Source organism: Sycon ciliatum, chromosome 13, assembly GCF_964019385.1.
Source record: "Sycon ciliatum chromosome 13, ocSycCili1.1, whole genome shotgun sequence".
In the NCBI taxonomy this organism is placed as follows: domain Eukaryota; kingdom Metazoa; phylum Porifera; class Calcarea; order Leucosolenida; family Sycettidae; genus Sycon; species Sycon ciliatum.
Window position 1 is genome coordinate 25,256,557 of NC_088655.1, and position 24,967 is coordinate 25,281,523.

The window sequence follows — 24,967 nt, forward strand, 5'->3', positions numbered from 1 at the left end:
CGTTTATTTGGCCAGACTGTGGTGATGCTGAGTTTGCTCAGGCTGCTCCTGCGCCTGTTGTGCCACCAGTACAGCCTCAGCCCGTTAATGTACCAGGCCCACGTGACCATTTGCGCCGAAATGCTGGTCCGCCTGCCTGGCACCGTGACTACAATATGTAACTGGTACACTGACTGTCCGCTCTGGGTGACTCCAGTTTAATTTAGGATGCTATGGACTTGGATTGCGATAATACATTAGGCAGTTCATTTTGTACAGATTTCTAAGTGTGTGTGTGTGTGTGTGTGTGTGTGTGTGTGTGTGTGTGTGTGTGTGTGTGTGTGTGTGTGTGTGAGAGTGTGAGAGTGTGAGAGTGTGTGAGAGTGTGTGTGTGTCAATGAATGTGGTGTATTGTATGTGGTGAGAGTATATGTGTGTCAATGGGTAGGTGAGTGAATGTGGTGTATTGTATGTGGTGTAGTGTATGTGGGTCAAGCCCATGTGAGACAGTCCATGTGTGACTGTGCATGCCCGTGTGCGCATGTGTGCCGGCATGATTGCGAGTGTGTACATGCGAGTGCGTACGTGCGTGAGAATGTGTGTCTTATTTTCTTCATATTTAATTTGGTATAATTATGTCGTGTTGCTTTGAATTTGGTGTGTGTTGTGTTGATGTATTCACTTGAAATCGGGGACGATTTATTTTCGTAGGGGGGAGTAGTGTAGGAGTTGCATTTTAATAGAAAGTATAATTTTCGCAGTAAAAGAGTATTTATTTGTAGAGCTTGGGTTGATACAGATTCCTAGGTTCAAACCCCAAGATGGGCAGTTAGTTACATTTTTTCTCTCCTTGCGTATTTTGTATCTGCATGTTATTACCCTTTCCGTGAGTCGCTCGTGAGTAATGTATGAGTCGTGTATGGCTAAACCCGTATTTACCCGTATGACTGCTGCTAGTGTTATTGTTCTAGAACATTGGCATAATTAACCAATCACAGTTCACAGCTCTGGAATATTCTAGAATTTCGTCGGCAACCGGTTTATATAAATTACTGATTGGTTGATGACCTAAAAACATGGCTGCCGTTCGCCGCGTGTTTTGTCTTCTTGCATTGTTCTTTTCTTGTGCTCTTTTCACTTCTTATCTTTACTTGCCGAGTGTGTAACTAATAATTCTGTCCTAACGAGTATTCGTGAAACCACAAAGTGAGTGCTTTGTTTGAGTGTGTGGAATTGTCTCCGAGGGCCAGCTACTACACTATTTCCCTGGTATGGCACAGCGCTGCCGTGACTACGTGTCAGAGTGCACTACCTGCCGTGCCGCAAATCCTGCTCAACCTTGTCTACCGCAACCAACGCGACCTGTAACTCCCGATGGTCCCTGGCGTGTTGTGCAAATTGACACGCTCGAGCTTGGTACCAACAAGTCTGGCCGATATCACTGCGTTCTTGTCTGCATTGACACCTTCACCAAGTGGGTGGAGGTCGTCCCACTTGTTCGCCATGATGCTGAGTCTGTCGCCGATGCATTTGTTAGTGTGTGCACTCGGTGGGGTCCTCCCCATGTTATCCGCTCCGACAACGGCACCGAGCTTCGCAATGCCCTGATGTCATCCCTCTACGAGGTATTTGGGGTCAACGTGTGTTTTGGCGCAGTTCGCCACCCCCAATCGCAAGGTGCCGCAGAACGGTTCAACCAAGCGCTGTTGACCTTGGTGCGGAAGGTCCTCGACGAGTCCAGTGATTGGCAGGTCGACCTAGCTATGCTCCTGTACTTCTACCGCAACAGGCCCACAGTGTCACCGGTGTCTCACCTTTGCAAGCAATGGTTGGATGGCAGCCCCGCAGTCTTGTGGTGGATGCTACCCCAACAGATTGGTCGTTTCCCCGCTGGACGGAGGAAATACAGCGTCGCGCCTCAGCCATGTACGATCTCCTGGAATCAGAGTTGTCGTCCTGCGATTTTGTCGAGGAGCCAACTCAAGCGTTCTCGGCTGGAGAGTCTGTTCTCTTCCGCCGTCCACACCGGCACCAGAAACGACTCCCCGAATTCGAAGAAGGTTGGATCGTCAAGCGAGTCGTTGGTCCCTCAACTGTCGTGATTGGCCGTGGCACAGCAGAAAAACTCGTCAACACAGAGCTGCTGAAGCCTGCTGGAAGTCATTCCAGTCGTATCCCTGAGCCACTAGATGTAGCTAGTATTATCGATGACGAGCCGTTGGACCATGTGCCTTTGGCTGGTGTACCTGATGACACCGCTGGTGGTCGTCTTCTCCGCGACAGAGCCCTGCTCCGTGAGCCTAGTAGGTATGGCTCTTGAGACCACTATGTTCTCTGCCTTGTCCGAGTTTGGGTCTGACTCGTGACTCTAATTCGTGTTTTGGCCGTCTCTGACGATTGACGTTTAATAGTGTGTGTCATAAATTTGGTTCTTTTGTTTTGTTTTCTCAATTTATTGGCTCCTATTCTGCGATAATTGGTACTGTTTTTTAAAGTCGTTTTTTATCTTCTTCTCCTCATTTTTAGTGACAATTGTCACTAGGGGGCATGTACTAGTGTCACGTTGCCACGTCACGTCCTAATATTACGTGTGGGTGTGCTGTGCACGCATGCATGCACCCCCTGAGCAGATAGAGCTGTCAACCACGCGGTGTTCAGTGGTTGTAATTATTATTGCAATGGCATGAAGACAGTTTCGACTTTCTATTTCTCTTCCCGTTACTTTAATCCTATCATGCATTCAACTTTGTAAACCATATGAACTGAGTAGGTGTTCGTTGTGTCGGGTGCACTCTGTGTGCGTGCTTGAGATTCCCCGACACACCCCACCGCCACGGCCCGCTCCTGATCCTCTTCTATGTGTCTGTGGACACCCATTTCGTCGACCAGGAGACCTGAAACGACATGCCAAGTTCTGCGCTCGTGTTCTCACTTGAACTTTCCGACATTCGCTATCATTGCGTGCGCAATGGGCAAGATCAAGGTCAAGGTGGGTGGGTGTGACTTAGAGAATGAATGTGTGTGTGAGAGAGATAGGTCCAAGTCACGCTGGAACTGCTTCTGCATAGCCCCAAGTCTGAAGACTTGACAACTTCACGCCTGCACCCGACTCTTGCGCTATAATACGCGTCACCTAAGATACCCCTCAGAATTTCCCACCTTACTCCCCCTTATGTTCAGGCTGCTCGTTTAGGAGCCATCAGTTGCCTGACGATCGTACTCGAAGTAGTAATACGTGCAACTCAGAGTTGTGACAAAGCTTCCAATCTCTCTTGTAATACAGCAATACCTATATTCTGCCTGTGACTACGCACAGAGAAAGAGTGGTCGCAACTGTACATTCTGCATGTAACTGTTCGCATGGAATTATAGTGGTCACGACTGTATTCTGTCACCGCTCATAGGGAATTATAGTTTCCACAACAAATCCTGCAGTACGAAGCACTCTGCGAGCAGTCACGAACTGTATACTTTACACATGTAAATGTATGGTGATTTGTGACTGGTCATGGGGCATTTTGACTGGTAAAATAATTTGTGATTGGTCATGGGGGGGGGGGGGTTGTGACTGTTTGACTGGTTACGGGGACCGTGATTGGTGACTGGTCACTAAGTTCTACATGTATTCTTGGTAAAATCCTGTATCTATCATGCACGGGGTGGAATATAATTCTGTGTACAGGTTCCTCACATGTGGTTAAGGGGGTTCGGGACAGTTAAGCCTGGTTCACACTATAACGATTTTCCGGCCGGTGCTCCGACACCGACTCCGACATGGAGTCTGCCGACTGTGTCGACTGAGTCAGACGGCCTGTTCACACACGGGGAATGACTCGCTCGCAATAGAGTCGCATCGATTATCCATAAAAGCAAGATTTCATGGGGTTATGAAATTTTGGTAGGACTTTACAAAAGTACAAGAGGTCATGAGCTCATTGCTGTCATGGTGAAAAGCGTAGATCTACCGTGATTGGTCCGAATCTCGCTCCATCACGTGCAAGCAATAAAAATCGGCCGGCTTTTCGGCTAAATATCGACCAGTCGATACTTGGCCGAAAACTAGTGCGACAAGAAAATCGCCGCAGATTTGTCGGAACCCTGTACGACAACACAGTTCACACTACGCAATTTTCGCCCCGATCTTGAGGATTTTTCGTACGAGTTTATGTCGGCCGGAAAATCGGCCTAGTGTGAACCAGGCTTACGGCCCAAACATTATAATTTCAACATCAGCCCAATCTGACATCAGGTTTGCATAGGTACAGCCTTATATTTTCGCTGGGTAACATCAATTTTTCAATTGCCTGAATACGTCTTGCCAAAAACACAATTTTCCTTGATAACACAAAATATCGCAAAATCCCAAGATTGATGAGAAATCGTCCATAACACCAGATAGGACAGAAAAAATGACATACAATTTCCCTCAAACCAGTTAATACAATTAAACATTATTATTCGAGGTATTGACTAAGATGATATCAACAACAAAGAATGTACACTTTGGTTGACGATGAGATCCAGGTCGTCATTTCCTTGAGAAGAACAAAAAGACGCAACAAATTTAACTTTTAATATTTGTTGCAGCTTATTTTAGAGTTTGCCCCATATGTGGAGACTTCAAACACGTTCTATAAGAGAGAGAGAGAGAGAGAGAGAGAGAGAGAGAGAGAGAGAGAGAGAGAGAGAGAGAGAGAGAGAGAGAGAGAGAGAGAGAGAGAGGCTGTAGCTTGGGAGCTCCGGTATCGCGGTTTAGGGTCAAAGTGTTCACCCACCACAAAAATGCGCACCATTGAGAGAGAGAGAGAGAGAGCGAGAGAAAGAGAGAAAGAGAGAGATAGTTTGACAACAGGTCACAGACTGACAAGGATAATCAGACATTCGACGACCTGACACCTACATGTACCGTAAAGTACCGCCAGAGCGCCCCACCATCTCGTCCTTTCGTGGCCGCCTTGTGGAGGTGGACTCCTGTCTGTAGGTCATACGACACGGACCTTGTACAAACATTGCACATTTTGCAGTCAATCCGTACCCAGTTTACCTTCGAGCTCTACATTAAAGCATACCAAGTGTGACCATAGTACACGAAGGTTCTCACATCGTACAAACTAACTTAGTAGCATTCTGCCATACGATTTTCTTTCCTTGGCTGTAAATCAAGGTGGGGCGCTCTCGCGAGACGGGGCGCTCTGGCGGTACTTTACGGTAGTTCTAACAAATCTACGAAGCATTAACCTACACCCCTCCAACTTGAAAGACTCAGGTGCGGAAAGTTCCAATGAGGGGAATGGATGTGCCACGAAAACGTGCACGAGCTACGTGCCTCGGCGACAAAGAATTTCGAACGTTACGGGATGATGATGGCGAGACTAGTAACACCATTGGACAAACTGATCTAACGAGAACTCGAAAACGCAAGACAACTTGGGAGGCACAAAGGTATGTACAAATACGTCAACAGGGGAAGGTAAGCGAAGACAAACTGTCACAAACCGAAAGTACGTCGTGCGAAACCACTTGCTCATGTACAAAACTTGTCCATCATCGTTACATCAACATGGAGTTTAGTGATTAATTCGGGGTGTCCATACCAACTTTAGCATTACTGCACTGTGTAGGATAAAGTCATCCAAAATCACCAAAAAATGGGAGCTAACCAGAGCCATACATGATCGTTATTGTATGAATGGAATGCTGTACTCGATCTGATGTGCTGTCATTGTGCAGAACACCCTTGTCAGGGAGACGTGAAACTCTATTACCTGGCTAATTCTCCCTCGTCAGAAGGTCGCACTATGAAGGAGGCTCAGGATGCATGTCAGGAGAGGGCAACTGACGTGCCAGGACCGCGACTTAAGCCCTGCATGCAAGAGTTCCTCCAACTCATCGTTGTTGTTGATAAAGCTCAGTGCGAACAGCCCGATTCTTCCCCTTACGAATACGCCACGTGCGTGATCAAGGCGTTCAGAAGTGGAATTGCCTGGTTTGGATTCACCCGTTCCGGATACGACCAGACGGCCCTTGCCACAGATGGGGTATCATACCCTACTGACACGCTGCTTCCAAAAACCATCTGTACATCGGGCTGAGTGGAAGCCGCGATTGTTTGCATGGAGTTCCGCATGTAGTTCACGGAACTCAGTCCACCACATCTGCATGTTTTCCTTTGTGCACTAATGTTAAGTCAATATGCTGCTTACTAGTACATAAATTCTCTTTGCTAATTATACGTACAGCTGTTGTCGGTTGCTAATGTAGCTGATGTTGTATTGCAGTCTTACCTGATCATACCTGATCAACTTACATTGAACAGGCAATGAGATCGCTCACTGACCTGCATTGTATGTATCTATTATTGCAATAATAATGAACGAATAAAAGACCTTGGCGAAGCCGAGGTCTTTTATGAGGTCTGGTACTCCGCTTAGTTGATTATTGTTATTGCCGCTCCGGTGTCTATCTCAAACACAACAGGATTGCCAGCCAGACTCACACTCCACCTATAAGGATCCACGTTGGAACGCAAATGACCCGAGCAACTGGTGTGGTGCAGCTCAACGCTGTATTCCGCCGTCTGGTCAGGTGATGCGAACTCAGAGGCTCTCTGCTCAGAAAACTGACGCACAGCCTTCGTCCGGCATACCTTTGCGAAATGATTCGACCTGCTGCAGGACTTGCACGTCTTGCCCCATGCTGGGCAATCCGAGCGGTTGTCGTGCCATTTCCCCCCGCATCCGCGACATTTGCGAACGGTCTTACTGGAAGGACTGGGCTGGTCACGACTTGATGGGTGTCGCCTCTCCACCTTATTGACTTGGGGATGTTCAGGCTTGCTGAAGCTGCTAGCCCCGGCCATGGCTGCCACAGACGACATTGTGACTTCCACTGACTGTGCATAAGTAAGGAGGTCTGCCAATGACATGCTGCTCTCCCTGAAAGCCTTTTCACGTACCTTCGACGACACACAGTGTTGTACGACCTGAGACTTTAGCTCTGTGTCCATATCTGCAAACTGACAGTGCTTGCCCAAACGCCTAAGACGAGTTACGTAGCTATCAAGGGTCTCCGACTGAGATTGTTTCTCACGGCGGAACAAGGAGATCTCGTATTCCCTATTGCGCTTCGGACTGAAGTGAGCCGTCAGAGCATCCTTCAAGTCGTCGTAACTTGTAATACTACTGCTGTCAAAGGTGAGGTAGACATCAAACACCTCCTCACCGCCACCGTGCAAGAGCTGGGCTCTCTGCCGCTGGTCTTCCGTGATGTTTGCAGCAATCAAATAATTATCGAAACGAGCCAGCCATTTCTCCCAACGAGGGCCAACTGACTCAGGCGGTTCCAGATCAAACGGGTTCAATGATTTTACTGTGCTCATCATGGCAGCTGAATCAAGAACTTCGTCGCCAAATATTATGATCACACCAGAGCAGTTCAGGACAAGACAAAAGGGAACTGTTGACTTTAACATCAAAGCTAGAACGCCGAACTAGAACGACAGGGAAGCTCAGCAGCACAACGGAAATGCATGCGCGGCTGATACAAACTTAGAGTAGAGGAGTAGAAAGATAATGATCTATCACTTGAGGTAGCTCACTAGTAAGGATATCACACAATGTATGTGATGACATGCGCTAGCCAAACGTGCCTGCCGGTGAGCTGTGTACCTTGTAAAAATACCCCAAAAAACAGCTTTGTGAAGAAGCATTGAACAGAATGCTTTTGAAAAAGGCGCAACTTTCCTCAAGAGCCCTATACTTGCTCAAGTGGAGTCGGTTAACGTATGCACACAAATGGTGTTGCTATATATGGCCTCAGTGTAGCGACTTGTCTTTACGATCTTCCTATAACCTACGTTTTAAAAGTCGATATCCAGGAGGACTGAGGAGCTGGGGAGCTCAAAATCCCATTTTAGAGTAAAATTCTGAGATGGTTTCCCTTCATAGGGGCACTAAAACAAGAAATTGTTCTTTGCTGCCATACTGTACAAGTACAAATTTGCGTTCACGAAATCGTTCGTTATATCACTCCACCAGGAGATTTATTACGTACTAAATTCCGTTTTTGGTCGAGGTCTGTCACCCCGAACGTTCAGAAAAAAACTTCAGTTTGGCACAAACTTTAGTGACTTCATGCCCCCTAATGAATATAGCGAAAGATAATTCCAAACGAAATTTTGTACTTATCCAGTAGTCAATAGGTCAGTTAAATCATGGTAGTACACTCAGATGTCTCTTATGCGGGCACCTTGGGACCGGGCACTGCCCGTATCTCAGATTTGCCCGTATCTCAGATTTGCCCGTATCTCAGATTTGCATGTATCTCAGATTTGCCCGTATCTCAGATTTGCCCGTATCTCAGATTTGCCCGTATCTCAGATTTGCCCGTATCTCAGATTTGCCTGTATCTCAGATTTGCCCGTATCTCAGGATAACTCATCTACCATGTACTGTATCATAATAATAATTATTATTATTATCATTTTTTAAAGAAATTTATTTGGCAGGCATTGCACATGTTCAGGTTACAGGAAGAATCCATTGATAAAAATGGGTGGATTTCACAGGTTGGTAGTGACAAAAAAAGCACTTGCGCATACAAAAAAAGTTCAAATCCCCCAATTTCCAAGCTTTTTTGCCATAGGAACTCGAGCTGAAGGTGCCCGGTAGAGAGACGTGCCCGTATCTGAGGCGTCCGGATAAGAGACATTCGGGTGTACTAGGTTCTTCATTTGACCAGGCGAGAGTCTTTTCAGGAGTACTGTGAAAGCCATTATTCTAACCAGGCGCATATATAACGATTTCCCAAAATCGACTAGTTCACGTGTACCAAAGGTAACGATTTTCACTCATTCTCAACGCTCAATAGGACAGTATATGTATCGATTTCTGTATAACGATGTCTATTTACACGACAGATTTCTCCTCGTTAACTCGTTAGAGTTAGCACTTCGTCATATATATGGCTTTTACAGTAACATTTCCTGCTATCGTGGAGTGTGGCAGGTGAACTGTTCATGCAGTCGTCGGCAAGCGTCATGTGGTCCCGTCTCGTCAAATACAAACAAATCTACAACTGCTAAAACGAGAAATTCTGATGAACACATGTGGTTGACTTACTCAGATTGAAAGCACATGCCACAGTGTGCATTTGTCGTGCGACATGCCACTTCGCTCTCTCCTTGCTGTCATGCAAAGTGTAGCTGGGTGATGCCACATTGAGTGGTTGTTCATCATATTTCTCTACGCATGGCTTGTTTCCCTTGGCTGGAGAACCTCCCCTCATTGTAGTCAAAGCGTGATTTAGGCAGTCGACCTCATCACCTCCAGCGGGTAACCGTCCGCCTAGGCGCCTGCACTGCTCCTTCGCCTGTGACAAAGTTGCCGTATTGGCATACACAGCAATGTGAGCTCTGCTTTTCTCACACATGTAGCTACTCTCTATGCACAGAAAACAGCCCGTACACATATACACATACAGACAGATTTGAGCGAGAAGGAGGGAGATATGTACTTCCTCCAGAAACAAAAACTTTGTTACTTTCTTGCACTAAATTCCCATGCACAGAAAAGAGCAAGTGCACATAAACACGTACAGACAGATTTGAGCGAGAAGGAGGCAGATATGTGGATAAAGCATTGGGTGTGTAGGCACGCATATGTATAACAATTACATTATCCTAGTTCCGTTGTGCGAGCGTGGATTTATTTAAAAAAAACAGTGAAGAGAACCGCTCAGGCCCACACGTGCACGCAAACACATACACGCACATGCCTATGCACACATACGCGCGCATGCATGCATGCTCGCGCGCACACACACACACACACACACACACACGCACACAGACATCAGAATAAACAATAACAAAACAGCAAGGAGAGTAGGGGGTGCAAAGCAAGCCTGTGCTGGTGAGGCAAGCGAACAACACTGACCTATGGTTAAAGTAGCTTACCCGATTCAAGTTCACACACAACCTTGTGCTTGGGTGCTGGGTCAGATGTTAGATCATAAAGTTTTTCGTCACTCGCATACTGTAAATGGCCGTGTTGGCTGGCCAACCAGGCAAAGCTGCCCCTGGGACGCAGGAAGTCCTGCACGCACGAGGTCTTAGATGCGATCTTTGCATTGAACGTCTTGCAATGTAAGGTTGCTTTGGCAAATGTCATATCCACGGGGAAGTACTTGATGATAGTCGATGGGTGGTAGGGACATCTGATTCCGGCTGTCCAGTTTGAAAAAGAGCACGCACACGCACACGCACGCACGCACACCTGCCCTGTCCTGTCCTGTAGAGCCACTGCCACAGGGGTCACGTGGGCCCCGGAGGGGCATCAGAGAGGAAGATGGAGCACGCAGCCTGATGACGCCGTAGATGGTGGGGCAAACGGAACCGGCGAGAACACACGCATACATGGCTGAACGAATTACGCTGCTGGGCAGTCGGGCGCGGGCCAGTCCTCGAGCACCGGTGACGACCGCGGCCTTGCACAGACCGAAAGCAGCGGGCACACACGCACACACACACACACACACACACACACACACACACACACACACACACACACACACACACACAAGCATGCCTCAGACCTTAGACATGCCCATCGCGGAAGCAATGATAGCGAACAGCTATGACACACACACAAGCACACACACACACACATACATACACACACGCACATCCATGTTGAATACCTACGGTAGAATATTTTTCGGAAATCAGCTTTATTGTTTTACCAACAAACAAGTCGAGGTCAATATCCTATTTACCACGATTCGGTCCTTCGGCCCTTTCTATTTTCTATAAATTTTCATGATTGCCATATCCCCTAAATTTGATTCTTGGGAGCTATTATAGCCATTTTAGTATAGCTTTGTACCATAGTGTACACAGGATGTTGCATAATTTAGGTTCAAGACTGTAAGAACAACATAGTTCAGCATCTGCGGCACAGTGGCTGGGTGGTATATGCGGTTGCTTAAGATAGATACTTTTGTGGGTTCGAATTCTGCTTGTTCTCTTCCTTTGTCTTCTTTCTTTCAAATTTTCTTGCTGAAGTGGAGAGAAATTTTTTAAGTCCCTACAAAGTCGAAGGATTTCAATGCCTGAGTGGTCGATATAAACAGTCGATACAAGCGGTCGATATTACGGCAATATGGGTAATATAGGACCAGCCAAGGATCACACGAATTAAGGTCGATTCATACGTCATTTCGAGTACCGGAAAAGCGTTGCAAATAAAGTTGATCTGAGCTCAACTATTTCCTGTACGCGAAATGAAGTATGAATCGGCCTTAAAGGGGAAGTTAAGGCAAAAATTAAAATTTCACCAGTTGTAGTCTTCGGGGTGCTGAGTCGAATGGTCTTGGTCCGAGAAAGCTGAGACCTTCCGTTCCTACTTGAATCCCAATCGAACTCGCGCACTTCCACCGAAACTGGGTGACTGCGCCCTACTAGATGGGGATTTGTATGCAAAATGTCACTAAAAGCGCCATTTCGTTCTTATAAAAGCACGGATGACCACGATTGGCCCATATGTTGTAGTCTTTTGGACGCTGAGTCGACTGGTTTTGGTCCGAAAAGGCTGCGATGCAGCGTTCCTCCTTTATTCCCAATTGAACATGGTTGAACAAGCGGTCACGTGCTCCTGGGTGCCCAAATCAGCTGGTCACCACGCTAGCGGGCGACAACTTTCACACCAAGATTCAACTCGAGTTCAACTCGAGTGACAGGACTGCACCCAAAAAAGGTCAAACAGGCTAGTAAGTTGTACCCTGCAGGCACGGTGACCAGGTGACTGGTGTACGCAGGAGCACGTGACCACTTGTTCGACCATGTTCGATTGGGAATAAAGGAGGAACGCTGCATCGCAGCCTTTTCGGACCAAAACCAGTCGACTCAGCATCCAAAAGACTACAACATATGGGCCAATCGCGGTCATCCGTGCTTTTATAAGAACGAAAGGGCGCTTTTAGTGACATTTTGCATACAAATCCCCATCTAGCAGGGCGCAGTCACCCAGTTTCGGTGGAAGTGCGCGAGTTCGATTGGGATTCAAGTAGGAAGGGAGCGTCTCAGCTTCCTCGGACCAAGACCATTCGACTCAGCACCCCGAAGACTACAACTGGTGAAATTTTAATTTTTGCCTTAACTTCCCCTTTAAGGCTTTGTTTACATAAGGCGTTTCAATCAGGGTTGAGTTCGGGCCAAGTTTCAACCCGGGTTGAGTCGGGCCAAGTTACAACCTGCCATGAACACCGATTGACTGCCATGTTTACATGACGCCCTGCGCTTGACCCGAGTTGAATATTTGCCCCGGGCTGATTCCAACCCTCCCCCAAGGAGAGGACTGAAATCAACCCGGGCAAGAAATCGTACTAAGGGGAGGGTTGAAATCAACCCCGAGTCAGAAATCGCACTAACGTACTTCTTTGTGTGTCTCGTGCCAGGTTTGAATCACTGCACATGCAAATTTCGCGCGAAAGGATTCAAGTGACCATACAGGACTCTAGAAGTGGACTTTTGGCAGCAAATCAGTAATTTACCTGGGTCAACTGTCTTCATGCAAACACACACCTATTTTTCCATCATAAAGACTTTCAACCCGGGCTGAACTCGACCCGGGTTCAAAATTCTCATGTAAATGCAGCCTTAGTGGATGGCAATATAGAAGAGTGATGAACCCGATGCGCTAAGGTTTATATTTCACGTAAAAGCGTACTAGTGGAATGTATTCTACTTATGCTGACCGTCTTACAAACTGACAGTCAACTCCTCTTAGGCCAGCTTTAACCCCGGGGCAACGGTATATATGGGGTTTATACGAGGTTTATATTGAGCTGGGGTTTATATGCCCAATATAAATCAGGAGCATGATGGAGAAGTTGCCTGGACGTTTGTATGAAAGGTCAATAAAACGACTCCCACAAGCAGCATACCGTCTAACACATCTAGAGAAGAATACAATCTACAGCTCTGGGTGGAATGAATAGAACGTATCAACCAAAAGAGGAAGTTTCTACCAAGATCTGATAGGTCAAAAGCAGACGTCACCCTGCTTTTCCCTGTGAAACAACTGGCCAAAACTCGGCACCGGGAAAAAAACAATACCAAACCCAAAGCCCACGTAAAAGTGGAAAAAAACTGTGGCAATAGGGGTGGGGTGGAATTCTATCGTTGTCATACTATTGTCATACTTACGTATAGTTGGCGAGGCATCAAAGAACGAGGCTGTACATACAGGAGAGCAGAAAATGAGCTTTACTATTATTATTGTAGAAAGGAAAAGGACATATGGATACGAGTTAAGAGTAACTCTCCATCACTGTATCTCTCCATCACTGTGCCTAGTTATTGTACTTTCTGACTGTATATAGTATCATGTTACAGTGATGGAGAGTTACTCTTAACTCGTATCCATAATGTCCTTTTCCTTTCCACATTTATTTATGGCTCAACATCCGAGTTTCAAATTGCACACTATTATTATTATTATTATTATTATTATATCTCCACCAAGCTCTCGCAGCCTTATCCCCTCGTGATGGGAAAGCTGCGGACGGACCTGGCTTTCAGCCTTGTCCGCGACTCCGTCCTGATGGTTCGTGGGAGTCGCCGTGCATTCCGTGCACCTGGTCTGGCGGCGGATGTGGATGCTGTTTCTGTGGAGGCCCGCATTCCCGCCACTACGTGACGCTAAGTCCTCCTGGGGTTTGCCGCTCTCCGGTCCTCTTTCATCCCGTTCTCCCCTCTTTTTTGGGGATTCTTTGTACTTCGCCTTTCTTGTTTTCCTTGTTCCTTTGTTTTTTGTAGGACAGATTTTTGGTGTACTGATTTCGGTCGTTGTTGTGTCTGACTCTATTCCCAATATCTAATTCTGTGGTTGGTTTTCCAACTCATTGGGTTGTAGTTTCCATCATGAGTTTGATTCCATCGTGAGTTTGATTCCATCGTGAGTTTTGATTCTATTTGCTATTTTTCGTTCCATTTTTGAGCTCATATTTTATTTTCCTGATTTCTTCTCCAGTGTATGTTGTATTGCATTTTAATACATTGTGTTAATTTTTGCCCGTAAAAGAGGCTTGCACCATTATTATTATTATTATTATTATTATTATTATACTCATAAAAAGGACACACTTCAGGCTCATTACAAACATCTTGAAAGTTTTTGTCTTCACAAGTATACTTTCAAGCCTTCTCATCAGGTGAAATACAGGCAAGGGAAAAGGAACAGGAACAGTGGATGAAATACAGTAAGAAGGTGGTAAAACAGCGCAAAAAGAAAGAAAGAAAGAAAGAAGATAGCTAAAGTAAACAGCGAAAATTGCAATAATGACACAAAGGTGCAAATGCGAGAAAACTCAATAAGCGCGACATGTAGTGCGACAACAAGAGACAACCACTGGACCGTTAGTTACATGTATGTCCAGTGGTTGTCTCTTGTTGTCGCACTACATGTCGCGCTTATTGAGTTTTCTCGCATTTGCACCTTTGTGTCATTATTGCAATTTTCGCTGTTTACTTTAGCTATCTTCTTTCTTTCTTTCTTTCTTTCTTTTTGCGCTGTTTTACCACCTTCTTACTGTATTTAATCCACTGTTCCTGTTCCTTTTCCCTTGCCTGTATTTCACCTGATGAGAAGGCTTGAAAGTATACTTGTGAAGACAAAAACTTTCAAGATGTTTGTAATGAGCCTGAAGTGTGTCCTTTTTATGAGTATTATCGCATTTTTGTCTCAGAGGAAACTGTATTATTATTATTATTATTATTATTTTACAAGAAGTCGGAGGCGGATAATACTTTAGTAACGAAGGTACGTGTTGGGTCGTAAGTATCCACGCAAACACACATCCAGTCAAAATAAGGCACTTGTCTAAGTATCCGAACGTTTTCGGTCCCTTCTCATCAAGGATTATACAGGGAATGGCTCAAGTTGGAAAGACTAAAACTTATATAGCGTAAAGATATGAGATAACAACACTCGTGACAAGGTGGAAAAAGTATCAAGTTCAGTACGACACAAAAACTCGAAGGAAATAATAATAGCGACAAGAACATAGTGAGCAAATTAAGTTACATTGTTAACACCTCGACGAGGAGTAACACCAAACAATTGTAGCGACAACACATTTTCTTTCTGTACTCAAAGTTCAGGATCTAACTTACGGATATACATAGCTTCTAACACAGCCAGATGCAACGCACATCTACCACGTGACAATATTGAGAACACATTATCACTGTACAACTCACGACAATTGGTACGGGCTGACAGATGTTGCTTAATGGACGAAGTGCAATTCTTAGCTCCGTTGGGTGTAGTCTCCTCCAATGTCCCGTCATCTCGCCTCTTCGCGGCATCACCACTATCCGCCTCTTTGCTTTTCCGCGGCCTTCCACGTTTTCTGACACCAGCCGTTGTGTGCGCTATGCCCAGTGTCCTTTCAGCTACGTCTCCTCCATTGCGGATTTCTATTGATCTTCTTACTCCAACTTGTCCGGTGCTCGATATTGAGGTTCGTTTTCGCGGTCTACCACGTTTTCGAATATTGACTGTTGTTGTCACTTCCGTTGTCGTTGTACGTGCGTCCTCACCAGTCCGTATTTTTACTTGGCTTCGCGTAACCCTTCCCGACGCAGACAGATCCTTTGTCAATTTCGGTGGTTTACGTGTCGGTCTTTCACCATCTTTCACGCTGTTCTCAGCTGGACCCTGCGCTATACACGCGGAGGAGGACGGGCATGCAGTGATATCTTCACAGGAAGGGGAAGATCCACCGATGGACTGGACAGCACATTTTGGAGGACGATAACGGCGAGGACGACACTCACGCGCATCAAGCGGAACAAAACTTAACGGCACATGTTGACGAATGCGCGCGCCCAGGGGCTGAAGGGTTCTACCTACATACCGATCTTCACATTGTCGGCATTGAAAGAAATAGATAAGGTTACTTTTACTAAGGGTAGGTAGAACATCCTTCTTCACACTGAACGCACGCACTGTCCCAAATATGACGTACAGCTTGACGCACGGATAAGATGGACATACGATACCACGAACATCCTTCTCCACGCGCGCAGAACCGGCGCCAACCCAGGGTAAACGGAGCACCACTGGGCAAAGGTCAGGTCCAAATTGGATCGGCTTGTCTGTCGCCGGTTTTTCGTTGATAAGCTTGGCCAGAAATTCCTTTGGATAGCCGTTGTTCGTAAATATTGACGTCAGTCTGTCTAATTCGTCCTGCAATAGATGAGGGGAACATATTCTATGCGCACGATAAACTAGCGCTTTCACAAGATGTTTCTTCGATTTCGTTGGAGTATAGCGAAGGATGTTCTACCTACCCTAAGTAAAAGTAACCTTATCTATTTCTTTCAATGCCGACATTGTGAAGATCGGTATGTAGGTAGAACCCTTCAGCACCTGGGCGCGCGCATTCGTCAACATGTGCCGTTAAGTTTTGTTCCGCTTGATGCGCGTGAGTGTCGTCCTCGCCGTGGTCGTCCTCCAAAATGTGCTGTCCAGTCCATCGGTGGATCTTCCTCTTCCTGTGAAGATATCACTGCATGCCCGTCCTCCTCCGCGTGTATAGCGCAGGGTCCAGCTGAGAACAGCGTGAAAGATGGTGAAAGACCGACACGTAAACCACCGAAATTGACAAAGGATCTGTCTGCGTCGGGAAGGGTTACGCGAAGCCAAGTAAAAATACGGACTGGTGAGGACGCACGTACAACGACAACGGAAGTGACAACAACAGTCAATATTCGAAAACGTGGTAGACCGCGAAAACGAACCTCAATATCGAGCACCGGACAAGTTGGAGTAAGAAGATCAATAGAAATCCGCAATGGAGGAGACGTAGCTGAAAGGACACTGGGCATAGCGCACACAACGGCTGGTGTCAGAAAACGTGGAAGGCCGCGGAAAAGCAAAGAGGCGGATAGTGGTGATGCCGCGAAGAGGCGAGATGACGGGACATTGGAGGAGACTACACCCAACGGAGCTAAGAATCGCACTTCGTCCATTAAGCAACATCTGTCAGCCCGTACCAATTGTCGTGAGTTGTACAGTGATAATGTGTTCTCAATATTGTCACGTGGTAGATGTGCGTTGCATCTGGCTGTGTTAGAAGCTTTGTATATCCGTAAGTTAGATCCTGAACTTTGCGTACAGAAAGAAAATGTGTTGTCGCTACAATTGTTTGGTGTTACTCCTCGTCGAGGTGTTAACAATGTAACTTAATTTGCTCACTATGTTCTTGTCGCTATTATTATTTCCTTCGAGTTTTTGTGTCGTGCTGAACTTGATACTTTTTCCACCTTGTCACGAGTGTTGTTATCTCATATCTTTACGCTATATAAGTTTTAGTCTTTCCAACTTGAGCCATTCCCTGTATAATCCTTGATGAGAAGGGACCGAAAACGTTCGGATACTTTGACAAGTGCCTTATTTTGACTGGATGTGTGTTTGCGTGGATACTTACGACCCAACACGTACCTTCGTTACTAAATTATTATTATTATTATTATTCAAAGGATCAGTCGGGGAAGTGAACTGCCTGAAAAGAGAAAAGAACGCCAGACCCACCAGGACTCGAACCTGGGACCCTGCTTGTCATGAGCAATGCTCTAACCACTGAGCTATGGGACCAGGCTGAACCTAGAAGGCGCTGACAAGTTTTTCACTCCAAAGGCAGCTCACAACACGTGCCACACATACTGATGGCACTTGGGTCTTTTTCCCTCCCCCAGGGGACCAACCACGGTCAGTTTCTGGAAACTACCAGAGGTGAAAGAAAGTGATTAAATTTGGAAAGGATGGGAGAACTTCAAATTCAAAGGATCAGTCGGGGAAGTGAACTGCCTGAAAAGAGAAAAAAACGCCAGACCCACCAGGACTCGAACCTGGGACCCTGCTTGTCATGAGCAATGCTCTAACCACTGAGCTATGGGACCAGGCTGAACCTAGAAGGCGCTGACAAGTTTTTCACTCCAAAGGCAGCTCACAACACGTGCCACACATACTGATGGCACTTGGGTCTTTTTCCCTCCCCCAGGGGACCAACCACGGTCAGTTTCTGGAAACTACCAGAGGTGAAAGAAAGTGATTAAATTTGGAAAGGATGGGAGAACTTCAAATTCAAAGGATCAGTCGGGGAAGTGAACTGCCTGAAAAGAGAAAAAAACGCCAGACCCACCAGGACTCGAACCTGGGACCCTGCTTGTCATGAGCAATGCTCTAACCACTGAGCTATGGGACCAGGCTGAACCTAGAAGGCGCTGACAAGTTTTTCACTCCAAAGGCAGCTCACAACACGTGCCACACATACTGATGGCACTTGGGTCTTTTTCCCTCCCCCAGGGGACCAACCACGGTCAGTTTCTGGAAACTACCAGAGGTGAAAGAAAGTGATTAAATTTGGAAAGGATGGGAGAACTTCAAATTCAAAGGATCAGTCGGGGAAGTGAACTGCCTGAAAAGAGAAAAAAACGCCAGACCCACCAGGACTCGAACCTGGGACCCTGCTTGTCATGAGCAATGCTCTAACCACTGAGCTATGGGACCAGGCTGAACCTAGAAGGCGCTGACAAGTTTTTCACTCCAAAGGCAGCTCACAACACGTGCCACACATACTGATGGCACTTGGGTCTTTTTCCCTCCCCCAGGGGACCAACCACGGTCAGTTTCTGGAAACTACCAGAGGTGAAAGAAAGTGATTAAATTTGGAAAGGATGGGAGAACTTCAAATTCAAAGGATCAGTCGGGGAAGTGAACTGCCTGAAAAGAGAAAAAAACGCCAGACCCACCAGGACTCGAACCTGGGACCCTGCTTGTCATGAGCAATGCTCTAACCACTGAGCTATGGGACCAGGCTGAACCTAGAAGGCGCTGACAAGTTTTCTACTTGTCAGCGCCTTCTAGGTTCAGCCTGGTCCCATAGCTCAGTGGTTAGAGCATTGCTCATGACAAGCAGGGTCCCAGGTTCGAGTCTTGGTGGGTCTGGCGTTTTTTTCTCTTTTCAGGCAGTTCACTTCCCCGAATGATCCTTTGAATTTGAAGTTCTCCCATCCTTTCCAAATTATTATTATTATTATTATTATTATTTGAAACTTTGACAAGTGCCTTATTTTGACTGGATGTGTGTTTGCGTGGATACTTACGACCCAACACGTACCTTCGTTATTAAATTATTATTATTATTATTATTAGCATCGCTGGCTTCAAGCGAAGGTCCCTGGTTCGAGTCCTGGTGGTGACAGTCAATTTTTTCTTCAGACTTTTCCCGTTTGTCTCTTCCCCTCAAACCAGTTAATATTTTTTGACTTGGGGCTCCCCGCGTGCTAGTTTGTACGTGAAGTGTGGGGGGTTACAGTGAGGGCTGCGTCCCATCCGCCTGTGTGGATTCACAGGAAGTGTGAGTTACAAAATCTGAAGAAAATGTTGAACGGCACGAAGGTTCTCACATCGTACAAACTTAGTAGCATTCTGCCATACGATTTTCTTTCCTTGGCTGTAAATCAAGGTGGGGCGCTCTCGCGAGACGGGGCGCTCTGGCGGTACTTTACGGTAGTTCCAACAAATCTTCGAAGCATTAACCTACACCCCTCCAACTTGAAAGACTCAGGTGCGGAAAGTTCCAATGAGGGGAATGGATGTGCCACGAAAATGTGCACGGGCTACGTGCCTTGGCGACAAAGAATTTCGAACGTTACGGGATGATGATGGCGAGACTAGTAACACCATTGGACAAACTGATCTAACGAGAACTCGAAAACGCAAGGCAACTTGGGAGGCACAAAGGTATGTACAAATACGTCAACAGGGGAAGGTAAGCGAAGACAAACTGTCACAAACCGAAAGTACGTCGTGCGAAACCACTTGCTCATGTACAAAACTTGTCCATCATCGTTACATCAACATGGAGTTTAGTGATTAATTCGGGGTGTCCATACCAACTTTAGCATTACTGCACTGTGTAGGATAAAGTCATCCAAAATCACCAAAAAATGGGAGCTAACCAGAGCCATACATGATCGTTTTTGTATGAATGGAATGCTGTACTCGATCTGATGTGCTGTCATTGTGCAGAACACCCTTGTCAGGGAGACGTGAAACTCTATTACCTGGCTAATTCTCCCTCGTCAGAAGGTCGCACTATGAAGGAGGCTCAGGATGCATGTCAGGAGAGGGCAACTGACGTGCCAGGACCGCTACTTAAGCCCTGCATGCAAGAGTTCCTCCAACTCATCGTTGTTGATAAAGCTCAGTGCGAACAGCCCGATTCTTCCCCTTACGAATACGCCACGTGCGTGATCAAGGCGTTCAGAAGTGGAATTGCCTGGTTTGGATTCACCCGTTCCGGATACGACCAGACGGCCCTTGCCACAGATGGGGTATCATACCCTACTGACACGCTGCTTCCAAAAACCATCTGTACATCGGGCTGAGTGGAAACCGCGATTGTTTGCATGGAGTTCCGCATGTAGTTCACGGAACTCAGTCCACCACATCCGCATGTTTTCCTTTGTGCACTAATGTTAAGTCAATATGCTGCTTACTAGTACATAAATTCTCTTTGCTAATTATACGTACAGCTGTTGTCGGTTGCTAATGAAGCTGATGTTGTATTGCAATCTTACCTGATCATACCTGATCAACTCACATTGAACAGGCGATGAGATCGCTCACTGACCTACATTGTATGTATCTATTATTGTAATAATAATGAACGAATAAAAGACCTCGGCGAAGCCGAGGTCTTTTATGAGGTCTGGTACTCCGCTTAGTTGATTATTGTTATTGCCGCTCCGGTGTCTATCTCAAACACAACAGGATTGCCAGCAAGACTCACACTCCACCTATAAGGATCCACGTTGGAACGCACATGACCCGAGCAACTGGTGTGATGCAGCTCAACGCTGTATTCCGCCGTCTGGTCAGGTGATGCGAACTCAGAGGCTCTCTGCTCAGAAAACTGACGCACAGCCTTCGTCCGGCATACCTTTGCGAAATGATTCGACCTGCTGCAGGACTTGCACGTCTTGCCCCATGCTGGGCAATCCGAGCGGTTGTCGTGCCATTTCCCCCCGCATCCGCTACATTTGCGAACGGTCTTACTGGAAGGACTGGGCTGGTCACGACTTGATGGGTGTCGCCTCTCCACCTTATTGACTTGGGGATGTTCAGGCTTGCTGAAGCTGCTGGCCCCGGCCATGGCTGCCACAGACGACATTGTGACTTCCACTGACTGCGCATAAGTAAGGAGGTCTGCCAATGACATGCTGCTCTCCCTGAAAGCCTTTTCACGTACCTTCGACGACACACAGTGCTGTACGACCTGAGACTTTAGCTCTGTGTCCATATCTGCAAACTGACAGTGCTTGCCCAAACGCCTAAGACGAGTTACGTAGCTATCAAGGGTCTCCGACTGAGATTGTTTCTCACGGCGGAACAAGGAGATCTCGTATTCCCTATTGCGCTTCGGACTGAAGTGAGCCGTCAGAGCATCCTTCAAGTCGTCGTAACTTGTAATACTACTGCTGTCAAAGGTGAGGTAGACATCAAACACCTCCTCACCGCCACCATGCAAGAGCTGGGCTCTCTGCCGCTGGTCTTCCGTGATGTTTGCAGCAATCAAATAATTATCGAAACGAGCCAGCCATTTCTCCCAACGAGGGCCAACTGACTCAGGCGGTTCCAGATCAAACGGGTTCAATGATTTTACTGTGCTCATCATGGCAGCTGAATCAAGAACTTCGTCGCCAAATATTATGATCACACCAGAGCAGTTCAGGACAAGGCAAAAGGGAACTGTTGACTTTAACATCAAAGCTAGAACGCCGAACTAGAACGACAGGTAAGCTCAGCAGCACAACGGAAATGCATGCGCGGCTGATACAAACTTAGAGTAGAGGAGTAGAAAGATAATGATCTATCACTTGAGGTAGCTCACTAGTAAGGATATCACACAATGTATGTGATGACATGCGCTAGCCAAACGTGCCTGCCGGTGAGCTGTGTACCTTGTAAAAATACCCCAAAAAACAGCTTTGTGAAGAAGCATTGAACAGAATGCGTTTGAAAAAGGCGCAACTTTCCTCAAGAGCCCTATACTTGCTCAAGTGGAGTCGGTTAACGTATGCACACAAATGGTGTTGCTATATATGGCCTCAGTGTAGCGACTTGTCTTTACGATCTTCCTATAACCTACGTTTTAAAAGTCGATATCCAGGAGGACTGAGGAGCTGGGGAGCTCAAAATCCCATTTTAGAGTAAAATTCTGAGATGGTTTCCCTTCATAGGGGCACTAAAACAAGAAATTGTTCTTTGCTGCCATACTGTACAAGTACAAATTTGCGTTCACGAAATCGTTCGTTATATCACTCCACCAGGAGATTTATTACGTACTAAATTCCGTTTTTGGTCGAGGTCTGTCACCCCGAACGTTCAGAAAAAAACTTCAGTTTGGCACAAACTTTAGTGACTTCATGCCCCCTAATGAATATAGCGAAAGATAATTCCAAACGAAATTTTGTACTTATCCAGTAGTCAATAGGTCAGTTAAATCATGGTAGTACACTCAGATGTCTCTTATCCGGGCACCTTGGGACCGGGCACTGCCCGTATCTCAGATTTGCCCGTATCTCAGATTTGCCCGTATCTCAGATTTGCCCGTATCTCAGATTTGCCCGTATCTCAGATTTGCCCGTATCTCAGATTTGCCCGTATCTCAGATTTGCCCGTATCTCAGATTTGCCCGTATCTCAGATTTGCCCGTATCTCAGATTTGCCTGTATCTCAGATTTGCCCGTATCTCAGGATAACTCATCTACCATGTACTTTATCATAATAATAATTATTATTATTATCATTTTTTAAAGAAATTTATTTGGCAGGCATTGCACATGTTCAGGTTACAGGAAGAATCCATTGATAAAAATGGGTGGATTTCACAGGTTGGTAGTGACAAAAAAAGCACTTGCGCATACGAAAAAAGTTCAAATCCCCCAAATTCCAAGCTTTTTTGCCATAGGAACTCGAGCTGAAGGTGCCCGGTAGAGAGAGGTGCCCGTATCTGAGGCGTCCGGATAAGAGACATTCGGGTGTACTAGGTTCTTCATTTGACCAGGCGAGAGTCTTTTCAGGAGTACTGTGAAAGCCATTATTCTAACCAGGCGCATATATAACGATTTCCCAAAATCGACTAGTTCACGTGTACCAAAGGTAACGATTTTCACTCATTCTCAACGCTCAATAGGACAGTATATGTATCGATTTCTGTATAACGATGTCTATTTACACGACAGATTTCTCCTCGTTAACTCGTTAGAGTTAGCACTTCGTCATATATATGGCTTTTACAGTAACATTTCCTGCTATCGTGGAGTGTGGCAGGTGAACTGTTCATGCAGTCGTCGGCAAGCGTCATGTGGTCCCGTCTCGTCAAATACAAACAAATCTACAACTGCTAAAACGAGAAATTCTGATGAACACATGTGGTTGACTTACTCAGATTGAAAGCACATGCCACAGTGTGCATTTGTCGTGCGACATGCCACTTCGCTCTCTCCTTGCTGTCATGCAAAGTGTAGCTGGGTGATGCCACATTGAGTGGTTGTTCATCATATTTCTCTACCCATGGCTTGTTTCCCTTGGCTGGAGAACCTCCCCTCATTGTAGTCAAAGCGTGATTTAGGCAGTCGACCTCATCACCTCCAGCGGGTAACCGTCCGCCTAGGCGCCTGCACTGCTCCTTCGCCTGTGACAAAGTTGCCGTATTGGCATACACAGCAATGTGAGCTCTGCTTTTCTCACACATGTAGCTACTCTCTATGCACAGAAAACAGCCCGTACACATATACACATTCAGACACATTTGAGCGAGAAGGAGGGAGATATGTACTTCCTCCAGAAACAAAAACTTTGTTACTTTCTTGCACTAAATTCCCATGCACAGAAAAGAGCAAGTGCACATAAACACGTACAGACAGATTTGAGCGAGAAGGAGACAGATATGTGGATAAAGCATTGGGTGTGTAGGCACGCATATGTATAACAATTACATTATCCTAGTTCCGTTGTGCGAGCGTGGATTTATTTAAAAAAAAACAGTGAAGAGAACCGCTCAGGCCCACACGTGCACGCAAACACATACACGCACATGCCTATGCACACATACGCGCGCATGCATGCATGCTCGCGCGCGCACACACACACACACACACACACACACACACACACACACGCACACAGACATCAGAATAAACAATAACAAAACAGCAAGGAGAGTAGGGGGTGCAAAGCAAGCCTGTGCTGGTGAGGCAAGCGAACAACACTGACCTATGGTTAAAGTAGCTTACCCGATTCAAGTTCACACACAACCTTGTGCTTGGGTGCTGGGTCAGATGTTAGATCATAAAGTTTTTCGTCACTCGCATACTGTAAATGGCCGTGTTGGGTGGCCAACCAGGCAAAGCTGCCCCTGGGACGCAGGAAGTCCTGCACGCACGAGGTCTTAGATGCGATCTTTGCATTGAACGTCTTGCAATGTAAGGTTGCTTTGGCAAATGTCATATCCACGGGGAAGTACTTGATGATAGTCGATGGGTGGTAGGGACATCTGATTCCGGCTGTCCAGTTTGAAAAAGAGCACGCACACGCACACGCACGCACGCACGCACGCACGCACGCACACCTGCCCTGTCCTGTCCTCTAGAGCCACTGCCACAGGGGTCACGTGGGCCCCGGAGGGGCATCAGAGAGGAAGATGGAGCACGCAGCCTGATGACGCCGTAGATGGTGGGGCAAACGGAACCGGCGAGAACACACGCATACATGGCTGAACGAATTACGCTGCTGGGCAGTCGGGCGCGGGCCAGTCCTCGAGCACCGGTGACGACCGCGGCCTTGCACAGACCGAAAGCAGCGGGCACACACGCACACACACACACACACACACACACACACACACACACACA

General features: G+C 46.5%; 1 protein-coding gene across 1 annotated transcript; it reads right to left on the reverse strand.

Moving 5' to 3' along the window:
- Positions 1-4,410: 4,410 nt before the first annotated feature.
- Positions 4,411-24,967, reverse strand: LOC135829960 (uncharacterized). Its single transcript, XM_065342352.1, has 6 exons — positions 24,350-24,967; positions 23,499-23,819; positions 13,184-13,213; positions 9,935-10,204; positions 9,099-9,419; positions 4,411-4,514 (listed from the first exon to the last, which is right to left on the reverse strand). Exons 1-6 carry the CDS (start codon positions 24,561-24,563, stop codon positions 4,450-4,452), a joined length of 1,221 nt encoding a protein of 406 aa, XP_065198424.1. The 5' UTR covers positions 24,564-24,967; the 3' UTR covers positions 4,411-4,449.

What these genes read in the sequence shown, in the direction of transcription:
- LOC135829960 (XM_065342352.1), bottom strand. Translation starts at nt 24,563, where the DNA reads ATGACATTTGCCAAAGCAACCTTACATTGCAAGACGTTCAATGCAAAG. An exon ending in TGTGTGTGAACTTGAATCGG is followed by an intron (nt 23,820 to 24,349) that starts GTAAGCTACTTT and finishes TTCTGTGCATAG; the next exon opens with AGAGTAGCTACATGTGTGAG. An exon ending in GGCATGTGCTTTCAATCTGA is followed by an intron (nt 13,214 to 23,498) that starts GTAAGTCAACCA and finishes CTGTATGTACAG; the next exon opens with CCTCGTTCTTTGATGCCTCG.